At 42.3% G+C, this 19,805-nt stretch overlaps 1 protein-coding gene across 2 annotated transcripts in view; it reads left to right on the forward strand.

Annotated features, from left to right (window-relative positions):
- Positions 1-18,947, forward strand: part of LOC142933543 (long-chain fatty acid transport protein 2) — a 36,613-nt gene extending 17,666 nt beyond the window's left edge. For both annotated transcript variants that reach the window (XM_076077669.1, XM_076077670.1), the window contains 7 exons: positions 10,090-10,214; positions 16,850-17,044; positions 17,273-17,363; positions 17,558-17,756; positions 18,174-18,271; positions 18,401-18,531; positions 18,771-18,947. In XM_076077669.1, coding sequence (XP_075933784.1) covers positions 10,090-10,214; positions 16,850-17,044; positions 17,273-17,363; positions 17,558-17,756; positions 18,174-18,271; positions 18,401-18,531; positions 18,771-18,947 — 1,016 coding nt within the window. The remainder of the gene's footprint in view (positions 1-10,089; positions 10,215-16,849; positions 17,045-17,272; positions 17,364-17,557; positions 17,757-18,173; positions 18,272-18,400; positions 18,532-18,770) is intronic.
- Positions 18,948-19,805: the final 858 nt, after the last annotated feature.

Below are 19,805 nucleotides of genomic sequence, written 5' to 3' on the forward strand. Positions count from 1 at the left end.
AGCAACAGTAGAAATTGTAAGTCATAGAACTAGGCATTTCACTGTGCACCTCAGAGCAGTAATTGACGTCCAACAGTAGAAATCGTAAGTCACAGAACTAAGCGTTTCACTGTGCAACTCAGAGCAGTAATTGACGTCCAACAGTAGAAATTGTAAGTCACAGAACTAGGCATTTCACTGTGCGCCTGCATTAACCGTAAACACTAACCGTTTTTCTTACTAACAGTAGGGAATTCTAACCACTGTTGCCATTTACAAAGAAGTAAAATGGGCAGTCAAAAACCGTACAGGTTAGGAGCAGAAGCTCACCAGGAGCCAGACAACCCTGCACCACAAGATGCAGCTGCTGGTCTCCTCAAACTCGCCCTCTCTGATGACAGGAGAAGGGGGGAGTACTCCCAGGTCCTGAGTGACCTAAGTGGGTCCGAGCCCACTTCCACAGGCGAGCGAGACATTCCGCATAGGTCAAGTGTACGCCTAGAACGAACGCCCTCTCCCACGCGGGGAGAGGTAGATCACCCTCCCCTTGATTTTAATAATTATGGCGATTCAGACGGTTTAGGCCCTCTCCGCGCGCAGGGCCTGCGCACCTATCACATAGAGTCCCACACGAAGGACGTAGAGCGCTTCGATCCAAATATTCGCTACTCGAGTATTGATGACTGTCTCAGGGTCCAAATCAGGTAATGCCACCGCACTCGTCAGAAAACCCGACACCGACTCGCAGCCCACCTGACTAAGCCAAGTGACCTTCCCCTCTGCTGCTCAAGTCTACTTAGTAGGGTGGGGAAGAGAACTCGGCACACTCCCTGAAACGACCACTCCCAATTGCGCGCCCCCCCCTGTTCTTTAACCTTCTTGGGCGACCTTGCTCACAAAGACAATGCCCGTTGTGTATATATATATTTCAGTCATACTGGGGGGCCATAACACACTTGCTCTACTCGATTCCAGGTCAGAAACGAACCTAATGTGTCCCCCCCACCTTTCGCATACACCTCTAGGGTACCACAACCTTAGAGGCCCTTCCAGCACCCTAGTTCGGAAAATCCTTTGTCAGCTAAGTCTTGTTTATCCTGCTCTGTCAGCGTGATCCACCTCCAGTTTGTTCAACGAAGCCACCGCCTTCTTTCAGCCGAGTCATCGCCCGGGCGTGTCAAGTCGCCAGTGCCGCAGGGGACAGAAGATGCCTAGTGCACGAGGTTTTTCTTCCAGCTCCTGCCCCGCTTTAGGGAACTGAACTTGATTTGCGCGGGGGACCTGTCTCCATCTCTAATTAGGGGGGAGGGGCGGGGGAAATGTCATCATTACCCGCCATGACACACTACAGAATGAAGCCGTTCTCGACGCTTCCCTGAGTGCTGGCGGTGACGTGGTGGTATGCACCCTCGCCACTTGAACAGCTTGAGGGGGGAAGGCTCTGACAACAGAAACTTAGAGAGATGCACTTCGCAGGGAGTGCAACTCGCCAATCTAGCCAGTGTTGAAACCAACCAGAAAATCCGGCTTACCATTGACTACTAACGTTTAACTGCATGCTTCAACTCGCCCTGTAGGCATGCACTAACCGCTAACAAATCCAACTTCAACCAGAACATTTACAAGACCTGAAAAACTTTCATTGTGACTGTAAACTTACGCTTCACTCTCATAAATAACCCTTTGCATGCTTTAGAGACTCTACCAGAAGTGACCAAGGAAGACATAACCTATGCCGTAGCAGTCAGATTTAATGCAGGACCTCATCAAAGAACAGCTCATCTGTCAACAGCTTGAGCCGCTCTAAACCCCAGTCTAGCTGGTCACCCTAGACCGTGTTAACAAAATCCTTAAATCTGCTACCACTACTGTTATGCAACCCTCACAGGTACCTCTGGCCCATAGTCTTGGCAGCGCAATTCCAATAGCGATAGATCCTAAAACTTAGACATAGAACTCGCTCTAATTGTACCGATCAGAGAGAGATAAACGCACATATTATGTACAAATACATCCAGAAGCGACAGACCAGACTGGATTCCCTCCTATTCGTAACCCCACGTTTTAACCAAACTGCGACGGCTCCGCCGACGGACTCCAGTCCCGACTAGGAGTAGAACCAGTAACCACTGTTTCCCCCCTCACCTGCTTCTATTCTTTCTACTCTTCTCTCTTTTGTGTTTTGTTTTGTTTTATTTGGGTTGTTACTTTCTTTGACACTATACCGCAATGCTAGGATTATCACAAAATCATGATTAGCGATTGAATTATTTGGGAATAATGTTTTTGCTCACCTATGATTTGAATTGTGTATGATAGTAGATGTAGGTAGAGGTAGTTAAAGTCATCTGCCCAGATGCCACCCTAGTCATCAGCCCAGATACCAATGAACTCTGAACTCCAATGAACTCTGAACCCTATGAACTCTGAACTCCATGAACTCTATGAACACTGAACACTGACTGTTTTAACCACTGCTTTTGGTTCCCGGAATACTTGGACTGTCTAACCTCTTCAGGTTCCCGGAATACATGGACAGTGTGATACCACATGGATGCACGTGCCAGCCCTTGGTTTGCTCTAAAGACCATGGCCAGCACCCCGCTCTTCAGACCAAAGGGGGGATGTTGGGATCTGGCCCTAGTCTAGAAGCACCCATGCTCCTTCCTGTCATACAACGTCTGATGGAAAACTCCAAGATGAATGACTACACCTCCCAGCACAGCAGAAACCTGATGCTGGTCCCTCATTGGCCAAGAAAGGGCCCCCCACTGGTTGTGCCACCTGGTTTATAAGCCTGAGCACAGCTAGAATTCTTTCTCTTCCGTCCAGACACCGCTGGTGTAAGGAGATCCACAAGGCTCTCTTCACCCCGGACACGCGCTGGTGTCAGGAGGTCCACAAGGCCTCTTCACTCCGGACTCGTCCAGGGGACAAGAAGATCCACGAGGAACCGCGGCCTCATCAAATCCTATCAGGTCACATGCAACATTCGCTGGTCGAACAGACTGTGTTTTATTTTGAGTTTTGGATCCTGTAGTGCGAGAACGGATAACTCCTATGCCCCGTTCTCCCACCCTTTTTGTGTACACACCGCCGGCAGAAGGTAACAATCTTTCCTCGCCGAAGATTTCCGGGAAGGACGACCCAAACCTCGTCCCTCAGCCGAAGTTAAAAAGCCCCTCTCTGCAGCGAGGAGGCCGAGTCTGCGCCAGCCAGCCCCGAGGCCGCGCCACCGAGAGCCAGCGGCTACTCGAGGACCGAGTGATCCCCACCACGGGAAACGTACCCTACCGAACGAAGCTTCTACAAGTAAGAGTTACTGGTATCTGGGCCTAGCTTAGCTTAGCATAGCATTAGCTTAATTTAGCCTATTCGTTATGTCGTTGTTATTCCTGTGTCTTGTTACGTTAAGTTACTGTCGTGTTATAACGTGTTATTGCGCAAGCATCGCGGACCACGGAGTCCCGTTATATTGTGTATTTCCTGCCGTAACTGTTTGCATTAGATCCGTCGCTGCTAGTGGATGTGGAGGTTGTGATTTTATCACTTGTGCTCGAACTTAAACCTTCACTTTCACTCTGAATGTGTAATAGTACTCAGACTATTGACATTATGAGTGAACGCTAATTATGAGACTTAGTTTTATTGTTTGGTTATTGGTCCCTGTTCGCAGGGTGGTGCCCCGTTATTATTAATAATCATTAATGATTGTTACTGACATTAATAATTCTATTGATGTCAAGAATTTAGTTTCTTAGATGCTGATAACCAAACACGCTCCTCTACGTTCCCAACATAATGGTGCCCCGTGTGAGGCTACGTTATTCCAGTTTTATTGCAGTATGTATTCACACTAATCCATAGTATACCTTCGAATCATTTTGAATAATACATTTTCCTTAGAAAGTTTAATTATTAATTTTTTTTGAATAATCCAAATTTCTGAAAATTATTTTCCAAAATAGTTTGATTTTTGATATTCAAACATTTTCCTATTTTAATTTAGTTTTAATTTTGATTTTAATCTTAATTTTAATTAAATTTTCAATTTTAATTTCCTTTCTGAAATTTGTTACTTCTTTTCCTTTCCAGGTTAGATCATTCGTTACATTTCCTAAACTAACAGTCAGCTGTGTTTAGTAGATTTGATCGTTTATTTGTAAAACCAACACTTTGTTTTGTTTTTCTTAATCCCTCAAAGAAAAGTTACACACAGCTGTCACAGGCCAGAAGTGCTGAAACCACATTAGCATTTTCTACCTTTGAGTTGAAAAGCAGTAGTTAATACCTCAGAGCAACAGTAGAAATTGTAAGTCATAGAACTAGGCATTTCACTGTGCACCTCAGAGCAGTAATTGACGTCCAACAGTAGAAATCGTAAGTCACAGAACTAAGCGTTTCACTGTGCAACTCAGAGCAGTAATTGACGTCCAACAGTAGAAATTGTAAGTCACAGAACTAGGCATTTCACTGTGCGCCTGCATTAACCGTAAACACTAACCGTTTTTCTTACTAACAGTAGGGAATTCTAACCACTGTTGCCATTTACAAAGAAGTAAAATGGGCAGTCAAAAACCGTACAGGTTAGGAGCAGAAGCTCACCAGGAGCCAGACAACCCTGCACCACAAGATGCAGCTGCTGGTCTCCTCAAACTCGCCCTCTCTGATGACAGGAGAAGGGGGGAGTACTCCCAGGTCCTGAGTGACCTAAGTGGGTCCGAGCCCACTTCCACAGGCGAGCGAGACATTCCGCATAGGTCAAGTGTACGCCTAGAACGAACGCCCTCTCCCACGCGGGGAGAGGTAGATCACCCTCCCCTTGATTTTAATAATTATGGCGATTCAGACGGTTTAGGCCCTCTCCGCGCGCAGGGCCTGCGCACCTATCACATAGAGTCCCACACGAAGGACGTAGAGCGCTTCGATCCAAATATTCGCTACTCGAGTATTGATGACTGTCTCAGGGTCCAAATCAGGTAATGCCACCGCACTCGTCAGAAAACCCGACACCGACTCGCAGCCCACCTGACTAAGCCAAGTGACCTTCCCCTCTGCTGCTCAAGTCTACTTAGTAGGGTGGGGAAGAGAACTCGGCACACTCCCTGAAACGACCACTCCCAATTGCGCGCCCCCCCCTGTTCTTTAACCTTCTTGGGCGACCTTGCTCACAAAGACAATGCCCGTTGTGTATATATATATTTCAGTCATACTGGGGGGCCATAACACACTTGCTCTACTCGATTCCAGGTCAGAAACGAACCTAATGTGTCCCCCCCACCTTTCGCATACACCTCTAGGGTACCACAACCTTAGAGGCCCTTCCAGCACCCTAGTTCGGAAAATCCTTTGTCAGCTAAGTCTTGTTTATCCTGCTCTGTCAGCGTGATCCACCTCCAGTTTGTTCAACGAAGCCACCGCCTTCTTTCAGCCGAGTCATCGCCCGGGCGTGTCAAGTCGCCAGTGCCGCAGGGGACAGAAGATGCCTAGTGCACGAGGTTTTTCTTCCAGCTCCTGCCCCGCTTTAGGGAACTGAACTTGATTTGCGCGGGGGACCTGTCTCCATCTCTAATTAGGGGGGAGGGGCGGGGGAAATGTCATCATTACCCGCCATGACACACTACAGAATGAAGCCGTTCTCGACGCTTCCCTGAGTGCTGGCGGTGACGTGGTGGTATGCACCCTCGCCACTTGAACAGCTTGAGGGGGGAAGGCTCTGACAACAGAAACTTAGAGAGATGCACTTCGCAGGGAGTGCAACTCGCCAATCTAGCCAGTGTTGAAACCAACCAGAAAATCCGGCTTACCATTGACTACTAACGTTTAACTGCATGCTTCAACTCGCCCTGTAGGCATGCACTAACCGCTAACAAATCCAACTTCAACCAGAACATTTACAAGACCTGAAAAACTTTCATTGTGACTGTAAACTTACGCTTCACTCTCATAAATAACCCTTTGCATGCTTTAGAGACTCTACCAGAAGTGACCAAGGAAGACATAACCTATGCCGTAGCAGTCAGATTTAATGCAGGACCTCATCAAAGAACAGCTCATCTGTCAACAGCTTGAGCCGCTCTAAACCCCAGTCTAGCTGGTCACCCTAGACCGTGTTAACAAAATCCTTAAATCTGCTACCACTACTGTTATGCAACCCTCACAGGTACCTCTGGCCCATAGTCTTGGCAGCGCAATTCCAATAGCGATAGATCCTAAAACTTAGACATAGAACTCGCTCTAATTGTACCGATCAGAGAGAGATAAACGCACATATTATGTACAAATACATCCAGAAGCTACAGACCAGACTGGATTCCCTCCTATTCGTAACCCCACGTTTTAACCAAACTGCGACGGCTCCGCCGACGGACTCCAGTCCCGACTAGGAGTAGAACCAGTAACCACTGTTTCCCCCCTCACCTGCTTCTATTCTTTCTACTCTTCTCTCTTTTGTGTTTTGTTTTGTTTTATTTGGGTTGTTACTTTCTTTGACACTATACCGCAATGCTAGGATTATCACAAAATCATGATTAGCGATTGAATTATTTGGGAATAATGTTTTTGCTCACCTATGATTTGAATTGTGTATGATAGTAGATGTAGGTAGAGGTAGTTAAAGTCATCTGCCCAGATGCCACCCTAGTCATCAGCCCAGATACCAATGAACTCTGAACTCCAATGAACTCTGAACCCTATGAACTCTGAACTCCATGAACTCTATGAACACTGAACACTGACTGTTTTAACCACTGCTTTTGGTTCCCGGAATACTTGGACTGTCTAACCTCTTCAGGTTCCCGGAATACATGGACAGTGTGATACCACATGGATGCACGTGCCAGCCCTTGGTTTGCTCTAAAGACCGTGGCCAGCACCCCGCTCTTCAGACCAAAGGGGGGATGTTGGGATCTGGCCCTAGTCTAGAAGCACCCATGCTCCTTCCTGTCATACAACGTCTGATGGAAAACTCCAAGATGAATGACTACACCTCCCAGCACAGCAGAAACCTGATGCTGGTCCCTCATTGGCCAAGAAAGGGCCCCCCACTGGTTGTGCCACCTGGTTTATAAGCCTGAGCACAGCTAGAATTCTTTCTCTTCCGTCCAGACACCGCTGGTGTAAGGAGATCCACAAGGCTCTCTTCACCCCGGACACGCGCTGGTGTCAGGAGGTCCACAAGGCCTCTTCACTCCGGACTCGTCCAGGGGACAAGAAGATCCACGAGGAACCGCGGCCTCATCAAATCCTATCAGGTCACATGCAACATTCGCTGGTCAAACAGACTGTGTTTTATTTTGAGTTTTGGATCCTGTAGTGCGAGAACGGATAACTCCTATGCCCCGTTCTCCCACCCTTTTTGTGTACACACCGCCGGCAGAAGGTAACAATCTTTCCTCGCCGAAGATTTCCGGGAAGGACGACCCAAACCTCGTCCCTCAGCCGAAGTTAAAAAGCCCCTCTCTGCAGCGAGGAGGCCGAGTCTGCGCCAGCCAGCCCCGAGGCCGCGCCACCGAGAGCCAGCGGCTACTCGAGGACCGAGTGATCCCCACCACGGGAAACGTACCCTACCGAACGAAGCTTCTACAAGTAAGAGTTACTGGTATCTGGGCCTAGCTTAGCTTAGCATAGCATTAGCTTAATTTAGCCTATTCGTTATGTCGTTGTTATTCCTGTGTCTTGTTACGTTAAGTTACTGTCGTGTTATAACGTGTTATTGCGCAAGCATCGCGGACCACGGAGTCCCGTTATATTGTGTATTTCCTGCCGTAACTGTTTGCATTAGATCCGTCGCTGCTAGTGGATGTGGAGGTTGTGATTTTATCACTTCAAAGACCAAAACCACGGTGGCGAAGCCTCGTCTCGCCGACCGAGTTTCGGGGTGATAAGAGAGCAATACTCGCATCTCACCGCAGTGATAAAGATGTGTTTTGTTTTGGGGATTATTTTATTTTGTTTGGTTTTATTCTCTGTTCTTTAAATCGGCTCTGTGAGTGAGATCTAGAACCGCAACTATCACCGTACAAGCGTGACCGGTCGGTTCAGAATCCGACCGCAGAGTTTACGAGTGATCAGCTGTTCCTCACATTCTCACTGCAGCGCTGAGCACCGCGCTCAGAGTTCCTCTCTCTCTCTCTCTCTCTCTCTCTCTCTCTCTCCCTCTCTTCCTACTAACCCGCACACACATAGTTAGATTCACTGATTTTGGGTGAACCTCTCAGACACGTGGTCGCGTAATCTATTGTCCCAACCCACATTGTGCGCCGTCCCACGTGGTTACACGTAGCCACCTCTCAGCTATCTTGTCGCGGGTCAATAGACTCCGCCATCTTTGCTTGTAGGCTCACACGCCCCTTTTTAGGTTACGTACCATCACTGTTTGAGTAGGCCCCCCCCCTTTGTTTCCACACACACACACTCACACATGTACATATATCTATATACATATCCTTACCCCACTTTATTCATTTGACTTTAGGTATTAGACATATAATTGTATGATAGTGTTTGTTTATTTTGATATTACTTGATTTGATCATTTATTATTTTATTTAATAAACTCTGTTATATTTTAAAGAGCAGTTGTCTGTGATTACTTGTGCATATGTGTGTAATAATAACTGGATGTAGTGGCCTGTGCTCGAACTTAAACCTTCACTTTCACTCTGAATGTGTAATAGTACTCAGACTATTGACATTATGAGTGAACGCTAATTATGAGACTTAGTTTTATTGTTTGGTTATTGGTCCCTGTTCGCAGGGTGGTGCCCCGTTATTATTAATAATCATTAATGATTGTTACTGACATTAATAATTCTATTGATGTCAAGAATTTAGTTTCTTAGATGCTGATAACCAAACACGCTCCTCTACGTTCCCAACACAAATTAATACTCACTTTACTGAGCTAACATGGAGTTTTTAGGTTGTTTTACATTCAAGGCTTGCTGTACAAAAACTCTATAGTTATTTTATTTCAGGCCAAACTGTTTCAAATTCAGACTGCAGCAAGGGTTAAAAATCGGCACCAAAGGCTTTGCCACGGTTCAATATCCGTCCTCGAGTTCACCAAGTTGACCCCAAAGGGCTCCAACTGCAAGCCAGTGATTTTTATTTTTAATGCAAGCTGAATGTCAAACTATCCATCCTAGTGTGAAAGCAAACAGGTCACAGGTGCAACATTGTTGAGAAGCGATGGATGATTTATGGCAGATCCAGGTTCAGTTTGTCGTCATACATCATTGACATAATCAGTGTCCTAAGAAAACCATGGGTCTCTACTTCCTAAGCTCAATAAATCATTTCAAAATGCCATTGGATAAGTAGAAAAATGTGTTGTCACAAAGCTGTTGTTATTAGCTCTTGTTGACGTTTTGGAGATGCATGGTTTTCGAAGAACAACCACGACAGTTAACATACAATGATTCATTGTTTTGACAACGATTTGATCCTTCACTGGCTTCCCACCTGCGATCCCTGACTAGGTATAGAGGAATCACTTGTTATTATGCAGATTTGAGACACATGGCACTCTGTTACAAGACCCCTATAGGATTCTCACCAGCAACCTAAATATGAGGCTACAGTGCTGCAAAATTGTAAACCGAATTGAACTCGTTTCAACACTTCACAAAAAGTGATGCCCCTGATCCTCCTCCTCCTCCCGCTGGTTTTTCTGTCCCTGTGGGAAACTAAATGAAAGAGTCCTTTGTCGCTGTGAATCGGTAATCTGAACAGAGCTGGGTCAACCACAACCAGATTACCTCTAATTTCTAACTACTTATTTCTAAATAGACTAAAGTTCACATCCCTATATGTCTGGGTTAGCAGCCTGAGTTACACACATCTTAGGAGATATCCAACACCGCTGCAGAACAATCACCGTCCTTAATAAATTGATAAATTACATAGTTTAATATTGTTGGCATGAGTGTTTTGGAAATGTTCAACCTTAACATAAAGTACAGCAATTCATCTTTAATGCAAGTCAAAATACAGTGCAGAACATGCTGAAAGGAAAGCCTTAAAAATGGATCTGAATCTATTGTCATCCCATTTTTATGCTGATTAGCTCATAATCTAATTTTCTTTTTTTGCTGTCTTATTCTGAAGGGTCAACTATCATTCTGAAGAGGAAGTTCTCTGCCTCTCAGTTTTGGGACGACTGCAGGAAATACAGTGTGACTGTTGTGCAGTACATAGGAGAGGTGATGCGTTACCTCTGCAGTACACCAAAGGTAAATTTATTATTGTTCTCGTTTATTTTACTTCGTCAGGGCGACATAGTACAAACAGGTGACAAATAGACGGACAAAGATGTCACGAAATATTCAGGGATCAACACAAGACGTATGAAAAAGACATCATCATTTAAACATGGTTCAGGTTTTTAGTTGTTTTTTTGAGTGGGAGTATTGCCTGGGTTTGTGTGCATATATCAAAGTGGGTTGTATAAGTTTGTCATATATTCATATTTAAATAACAGGTATGTTTCAGGAGGAGGAGGAGAGAGAAATAAATAAATAGATAAGTAAATAAATGGTAATAATATTCATAAGTTAGTTTAATACGTACATAAATAAATAATAACAATAACAAACAAAATAAATAATAATAATAATAGTAAAGAGAATTGATTAAATAAATCAATGATAGTAAGGGCTTCAGTGTAGCCCGGAAGGCAGCCGGAGAGGGCTAACGGAGTCCACTCCTTTTATAAAATGATTTTCACTGTTCTCAGCCTTTTACATAGTGTTGCTGCAGCCACGCAGAGCTCAGAACTGCAAAACTAAGCAGCGTTACAATGTTTCAGCATTGGTTAAGTAGGAATAATATTTGTTTTGCAGATTTTGAAGACTGATAGTAGTATTTTGTAACTATTTTAAGTTGCCCTTTAGTTTTCTTTATGCCTCTAAGTATAAGTCATTCTATGTTGAAAAGCCTCTGCAGCAGTGTCTTGATCATGTGACAGTTGATCATGTGACACTGGTTTAGGTGTCATCTGAAACCTAAACCACTGGCATTCCTCTAGGGCTGGCAGGAGGTAAAGGTCTCCCTCCCTCTTAATCAGGGACAAATAGAAAATGCCTTCAAAGGAACATATTTGTGGGACAGAATGTACAATTTAAGGGACGATTAAAATTGATATAATTGCAGTTTTAGTCATCTGTGGTTGTGACGGAGCTGTCATAATGTCATAAGTAAACTGTCGTACCTGATGTCTCATATTTGATATATCGTATGCTGACGGATTGATAATATTGGTCCGGCCCCATTGTTAATTACCATGTATCTCTTAATTAAATGCCAGTTTTTCATTTAGTAGAGTGATTGCAAGGCAAACAAGCCCACATAAGATCTTTGGCATGGCACTGTAGAACCATGCCTCCTCTCTTCCGTCTTAGTGGAAAACTCCTTTCAATAGAGACAGCTGCTGAGACAGAGTACTGTGAACCGGCTGCAGCAAGCTGCCACTGAGACACATCCAGTCAGAGATAACTTTCCAAATCAGTACATTCCCACAGCGCCGCACAGCTGGCTTACAAAAATAGAAATCGTTAAATCTCAACTATCGGGTTACAGCAGGGGTCTCAAACTCATCTTTACTCTGGGGCCACATCAGCGTCACGGTCGCCCTCAAAGGGCTGGTTGTAAATGTAAGACGGTCTAAATGTAACTACTCCTAACATGTTGGTAAATAACTGTCTCTGCATTTGATTATTGTTTATTCAAGTGTAAAAATATTGTACATGCAGTTATATAAATGTAAAAATATATTTAAGCACATTTCCGTTATTATAACTTAAATCCTTTTAATTTAGGGTTAAGAAACCCACATTACTCTATCAAAGATCAAACTATTAAAGAAAATATCAAAGACAAATATCAAACAAGTTATTATAATAACTTTGTTCAATGCTCAAAATCCTTTCAAGGGTGCGTTTGCACAATCTCACGTGAAGTATTTCATGTGTTGTAAAGCCACGTTTAAAGTAGTCTTCAATGTACTCACAATACATTCCATGTCAAATGTACAGTAACCAAAGAGCTGCTTCTATGACTGTGTGTTTAAGTATCTCATAACTTCGACTTTCTATCTCAGAATTATGACTTTCTATCATCATTTTGACTTTCTATCTCATAATGCCGACTATGGGGATATTTTTATTATCAAGTCTAACTTTTAATTGTTATTTTATTAGGGCCCGAGCAACCGACAACGTCGGGCCGCGAAGGCCCAATTGAAACTGTTAGAATTATTATTATTTTTATTTATTTTTTAAACTTTTTAAAATTTTTTTGCTGGTGGATTCGCGGGCCACATAAAATGACGTGGCGGGCCGTCTTCGGCCCGCGGGCCTTGAGTTTGAAACCCCTGGGTTACAGCCTTCTACGTCATTATGTGTAAGGGGTTTGAACAGCATGAAACACTATGCATGCATGTCAATATCATGCTAACATCGTGCTAATATGATAAACTGACATTTTTCAAGTAGCATTGCATACTTTTCATATCACTCAAAGATGTATCTACTGTATTTAGGAGAACTGTACACATTCTGCCTACATGTATGGCCATTCAGAGTATCTAATTGCATCACATGAAGTGCAGTCTCGATTTACCGTTTGACCTCGAGTCAGAAGAGGGGCCTGTCTGTATCTGGTCACCACTAGGAATAGATGCTGGCCTTAATTTAGGAAGACCATATCAAATGTAACGGTAAAAAATATTCTAACATGTCTCTGTAAGAGGAAAGCGCCCGCTGTGACATAAAACGATTCCATATAGGGCAATAACATAAGACAAGGAATCTGCCTGCCATATAGGGCAGCGGCAGAGAATGAGGCGCCTTCCCGTATTGCAGAGGACATGTACCAGACATTGATGCACCTTTATGTACGCCAACACAATGAAGTTCAACTGAGTTCAGAGAAAACTAAGTAGAAATATACACTCAGTAAAAATGTACCATTACAAACTCTCAAACCATTTTACATGATACTCGTGTCTTTCCTAAAAGCAAAGTATTCGTTAGTACATCAGATACTACCTGAGAAAAAGTCCAATGTCTTAAAGTTTGTTCTCCGGAAACATCTCATTAAACACTACATCTGTTTATCGATATATAAAGCAACACTTATAATAACACCATTATTAGACGGAATTAAGCAACAGCAGCATCTCCCGTCTACTACGTGTTATTTATCCATATTACTTTACTACACTCAAATAATATGAGTATTAGTAAAAAATATTTGTTTAGTCGCTGAGCTGAAGGTTCATTATCAAAAGTATTAATGCAGCTGGACTGAAAGCACAGTTTTTTGTACTCTAAGTTCCTACTCATAGTTTGATGTTTCCTGATACGATGGAGCAGTAGACCTGAGCCGTCAGCGGTAGGTAGCTCTTCTCTTTACCATCAAGGATGTAAATAGGGTCCTGGATACGCCCTGGATCGAAACTCTCCTCCACTAACTTCACTTTCATCTGCTTGAAAGTCCCTGTCACCTCCACTGCATTCTAGACAGACGACAGGCACAAAATACTCAGTCAAGTACAGTATCAAAATATCACTACTGCTTCTCATCACATGCTGCAGACACTGTGAGAAACATGCATCGTCCAATATTGACAAGTGATAGAAACATTCCTTTACAACAGAACAATGTTTGTTTTTCAAATATTTTGTATTATTTCAATTTAATATACAGTTTCTACCAAAAGTGAAATGCAGTAAAGTGTGTATGAGATAAACATACCTGTATTCTTATAAAGCGAGGTCGGGCATATGAAGGCAGGTAGTTAACCACATGGTTATATATCCTACTTCCACTACTGGGCACCTTCATTCACAGTGACAGCTGCCATCCCTATCCGGCCCTCATGTCCTACATTGCCAGACAAAATTGAAACAAACAAAGCATTTCTTTACCAATTCCTTAACAAATCAATGTCTCTCTTCAATGTTCTGCCATTTGTAATGACATGACAAAATGTACAGAGGAAATTCTCACACATAGACAGGGATTAGCCACTTGATCAGAGATGATCCTAATTAATAGCCTAATTAGATGACTGATGTCTGTATTATGAAGCACTATCGTATGTGTGTTTCAGGCTTCAACTTGTCACCTTTTGTCAAAAATCGCCGTTTTAAATCCAAAAAAGGTAATGTGTAAGTCGTGTAGATCAACGTGTAGAGTTATTTGGGGCCTACGAGGTCCTGGTTGCCAGCATGAAACTGCTATTTTACAGTGTACCTACTGTAATCTACGATAAGTTTATTAATGTAAAATGATTACAGTTTCTTCATGTTAAAATCAATATTTTTAAGCTGATTTTAAAAAGAAAAATATTTCTGGGTGGTCGCCTCTTTGCCACCTTTTCACCCCAGATGAGTTTGCACCCCTGGTGTTTAAAAGCAGTGCATTCTCACATTTTACAAACCCCCTTAAAAAAGACACCAAACACTCACCCCTAGTGTTACAGTCTTAGGCCAAAGGACTTCAATGCTTAACGTCTACCTCCCTCTAAGGTCTACAACATGCAACACTAAGCACTCATCCTCGTTTTCCAGTCCTCCTTCTCCAGACAACATTTATCCCTACGGACTTTTAGTCTCTTAGGTCAAAGGACTTCAATGTTTAACGTCTACCCAGAAGATATTTAACCTTTAAGGTATTCAACGTGACTGTCAAACACTCACCCCTGTTTTCCAGTAACCCAATCGCCACTGCTCAGAAAAACGCTAAGATACGAGGTTAACCAACATCCACAATAAACCCACAAAACGAAATAAAACCCCAATGTGAATAATAACGGACAGATTTGCTTACATTCTCACGATATGGTCTTCCTTGATCAATTATCAAAGTTTCAGCAACTCACCAAATTAGAATTTGTAGTTATTTGGACTCAACAGGTCCATCAGGATCCCAGTGAAGACGATCAGGAGCCGGTTCGGGCCTCTCTCTCTTAATTTTGTTTGGAGGTAGAGGCAGAAGGAGTCTCCTTCTGAAGGGCCAGTTCACCGACCTCTGTTGGCTCTTGACGATCTTTCACGGGATCCTGTTTGTGACGCCAAGTTTGTGGTGGGAAAAATCCCATACCCGCTTTGCGTGAGTCTTTTAATGCTGAAATATAGAATACTGAAAAAAACCAGAGGTTGCCTTTTGAGTATTTATTCTTTGCGCAGAGAAGATTCAATCATCACAACAGAATGCAAACAGTCTCAGTGAGGAAGAACCCCGTGTAAAGTGAACGCACTTTCTTTATACAGAAGGAGCAACGGTGGGGGCAATGGTACAGACATTTTGGTCTCAAACTGATAGAAACAACAATGAAAAACAAACGTCCAGCAATCAAAAACAAGCGGTGGGACGACCTTGGTGCTGGAACATTCTCATACAACACAGTTACAGTTATCTTTGCGCGCCGGCAAGGTTGAATTCTTCTTTCGCGCAACAATCAGAAAGATACATCTGGGCATGTACGCCAACACAATGAAGGTCAACTGAGTTCAGAGAAAACTAAGTAGAAATATGCACTCAGTAAAAATGTACCATTACAAACTCTCAAACCATTTTACATGATACTCGTGTCTTTCCTATAAGCAAAGTATTCGTTAGTACATCAGATACTACCTGAGAAAAAGTCCAATGTCTTAAAGTTTGTTCTCCGGAAACATCTCATTAAACACTACATCTGTTTATCGATATATAAAGCAACACTTATAATAACACCATTATTAGACGGAATTAAGCAACAGCAGCATCTCCCGTCTACTACGTGTTATTTATCCATATTACTTTACTACACTCAAATAATATGAGTATTAGTAAAAAATATTTGTTTAGTCGCTGAGCTGAAGGTTTATTATCAAAAGTATTAATGCAGCTGGACTGAAAGCACAGTTTTTTGTACTCTAAGTTCCTACTCATAGTTTGATGTTTCCTGATACGATGGAGCAGTAGACCTGAGCCGTCAGCGGTAGGTAGCTCTTCTCTTTACCATCAAGGATGTAAATAGGGTCCTGGATACGCCCTGGATCGAAACTCTCCTCCACTAACTTCACTTTCATCTGCTTGAAAGTCCCTGTCACCTCCACTGCATTCTAGACAGACGACAGGCACAAAATACTCAGTCAAGTACAGTATCAAAATATCACTACTGCTTCTCATCACATGCTGCAGACACTGTGAGAAACATGCATCGTCCAATATTGACAAGTGATAGAAACATTCCTTTACAACAGAACAATGTTTGTTTTTCAAATATTTTGTATTATTTCAATTTAATATACAGTTTCTACCAAAAGTGAAATGCAGTAAAGTGTGTATGAGATAAACATACCTGTATTCTTATAAAGCGAGGTCGGGCATATGAAGGCAGGTAGTTAACCACATGGTTATATATCCTACTTCCATAGGGATGGGGATGGCAGCTGTCACTGTGAATGAAGGTGCCCAGTAGTGCACCTTCATTCACAGTGACAGCTGCCATCCCTATCCGGCCCTCATGTCCTACATTGCCAGACAAAATTGAAACAAACAAAGCATTTCTTTACCAATTCCTTAACAAATCAATGTCTCTCTTCAATGTTCAAAATATTTCTGGGTGGTCGCCTCTTAGCCACCTTTTCACCCCTGATGAGTTTGCACCCCTGGTGTTTAAAAGCAGTGCATTCTCACATTTTACAAACCCCCTTAAAAACTGCTGACAGGTGTTTTTTGGCCCCACCTCCACTATTTCTTCTATGTTTGATAAGATTTTTACAGTCAGTCAATTATCAGCAACTATTAATCATGTATTTTTGTAATATTTGCAAAATGCTTGATCTATTAATTTTCTTTTTTTTATGTGACAATGCAGAAAGAAAATGACAAGGAACATAAAGTAAGAATGGCCATTGGCAACGGGATCAGAGCAGAGATATGGAGGGAGTTTCTCAATCGCTTTGGAAACATTCAGGTCCGAGAGTTTTACGCCTCCACAGAGGGAAATGTGGGATTTGTCAACTACGCCGGGAAAATTGGAGCTATTGGGCGAGTTAACTTTTTTCATCAGGTAAGAATGGAAAAATAAAAAAATATTCTGTCAACATTCGTCCTGCTATCAATTACAGCCAATTAATAAGTGTGTGTGTAAAAGTAGGTAAGTATATATATATATACATTTGTTGGAATCACACATATGTCATTTATTAGAATGTGATGTCTGTCAATAGATTATTTTTATTCAACTGTATAATGCATATAAAGCAACTCTAATGTCTTTACTTCTTTACTCCTGTAGAAGCTGTTTCCCTTCACTCTTATTAAGTACGACACGGAGCGGGATGAACCGATTCGAGATGCTAACGGCCTCTGTGTGGAGTCGCTCAAAGGTGAAGAAACTCCAGCCTAAACTTGATATATATGCATATGCTTATTTTATGCACCATGACCCTCGATATAACATCTGGATCTTGTAGACAGCAGGGGCTTTTTACCAACTAAATTAGGACCCCGAAGATGGGGAAAGTATTCCATTGATAGACAACGGCTGTAAAAGACATGTCTGGCTGTCTTTTTCCTTAAGGTGAGACAGGACTGCTGGTGTCGAAGATCACAGACATCGCTCCTTTCGTGGGATACGCCCAGAACGAGGAACAAACGGAAAGGAAAAGACTTCGCAATGTTCTCAAGAAGGGAGATCTTTACTTCAACAGTGGAGACCTAATGAAGATTGATAAAGACAACTTCATTTACTTTCAGGATCGTGTAGGTGACACATTCAGGTACAGAACTCATGTACACAGTGATTTTAATGTAGAGTAGAATCTCTTTACTCGTTAATATAGCTGCAGCAGGTTTAAGAGAAATTCTGCCACTTTTTGTATAAATTTAGAAAAAAAAAAAATTATTAAATAAAAAAAAACACAAGGTTTATTCGTTTTTTTTTCTCCAAAATGTGCTTTTGTTTTTCTTTTGTATTGAAATGATGATCTACTTCCCGTTTGAGATGCAATCCATTATTATTACAACTCTCTTTCTACCACAACTATCTAAACTGGAGAATTTTTACGAGACAGTCCTGCAACACTTAATGTACAACCTTATTGTTATGGTTTGTTTCTCACGCGAGTATTTTGTCAATTGTACTTTTTATAAACCAAATCAAAATCGATATGAGTTGCAACTTGTTTGTTCAACAGGTGGAAAGGTGAGAATGTGGCCACAAACGAGGTGTCTGACATCCTGACGCTCAGTGATTGTCTCAAAGAGGCCAACGTTTATGGAGTCCAAGTGCCAGGTAGCGGTCATTTCCTCTGTACATTTTGTCATGTCATTACAAATGGCAGAACATTGAAGAGAGACATTGATTTGTTAAGGAATTGGTAAAGAAAGGCTTTCTCTGTTTCAATTTTGTCTGGCAATGTAGGACATGAGGGCCGGATAGGGATGGCAGCTGTCACTGTGAATGAAGGTGCCCAGTTTGATGGAAGTAGAATATATAACCATGTGGTTAACTACCTGCCTTCATATGCCCGACCTCGCTTTATAAGAATACAGGTATGTTTATCTCATACACACTTTACTGCATTTCACTTTTGGTAGAAACTGTATATTAAATTGAAATAATACAAAATATTTGAAAAACAAACATTGTTCTGTTGTAAAGGAATGTTTCTATCACTTGTCAATATTGGACGATGCATGTTTCTCACAGTGTCTGCAGCATGTGATGAGAAGCAGTAGTGATATTTTGATACTGTACTTGACTGAGTATTTTGTGCCTGTCGTCTGTCTAGAATGCAGTGGAGGTGACAGGGACTTTCAAGCAGATGAAAGTGAAGTTAGTGGAGGAGAGTTTCGATCCAGGGCGTATCCAGGACCCTATTTACATCCTTGATGGTAAAGAGAAGAGCTACCTACCGCTGACGGCTCAGGTCTACTGCTCCATCGTATCAGGAAACATCAAACTATGAGTAGGAACTTAGAGTACAAAAAACTGTGCTTTCAGTCCAGCTGCATTAATACTTTTGATAATAAACCTTCAGCTCAGCGACTAAACAAATATTTTTTACTAATACTCATATTATTTGAGTGTAGTAAAGTAATATGGATAAATAACACGTAGTAGACGGGAGATGCTGCTGTTGCTTAATTCCGTCTAATAATGGTGTTATTATAAGTGTTGCTTTATATATCGATAAACAGATGTAGTGTTTAATGAGATGTTTCCGGAGAACAAACTTTAAGACAGCGGCTATTGGACTTTTTCTCAGGTAGTATCTGATGTACTAACGAATACTTTGCTTATAGGAAAGACACGAGTATTATGTAAAATGGTTTGAGAGTTTGTAATGGTACATTTTTACTGAGTGTATATTTCTACTTAGTTTTCTCTGAACTCAGTTGACCTTCATTGTGTTGGCGTACATGCCCAGATGTATCTTTCTGATTGGTGCGCAAAAGAAGAATTCAACCTTGCCGGCGCACAAAGATAACTGTAACTGTGTTGTATGAGAATGTTCCAGCACCAAGGTCGTCCCACCGCTTGTTTTTGATTGCTGGACGTTTGTTTTTCATTGTTGTTTCTATCAGTTTGAGACCAAAATGTCTGTACCATTGCCCCCACCGTTGCTCCTTCTGTATAAAGAAAGTGCGTTCACTTTACATGGGGTTCTTCCTCACTGAGACTGTTTGCATTCTGTTGTGATGATTGAATCTTCTCTGCGCAAAGAATAAATACTCAAAAGGCAACCTCTGGTTTTTTTCGGGATTCTTTATTTCACCAGTAAAAGACTCACGCAAAGCGGGTATGGGATTTTTCCCACCACAAG

Source organism: Anarhichas minor, unplaced genomic scaffold (assembly GCF_050575085.1).
Source record: "Anarhichas minor isolate MPS153535 unplaced genomic scaffold, ASM5057508v1 ptg000062l, whole genome shotgun sequence".
Lineage (NCBI taxonomy): Eukaryota > Metazoa > Chordata > Actinopteri > Perciformes > Anarhichadidae > Anarhichas > Anarhichas minor.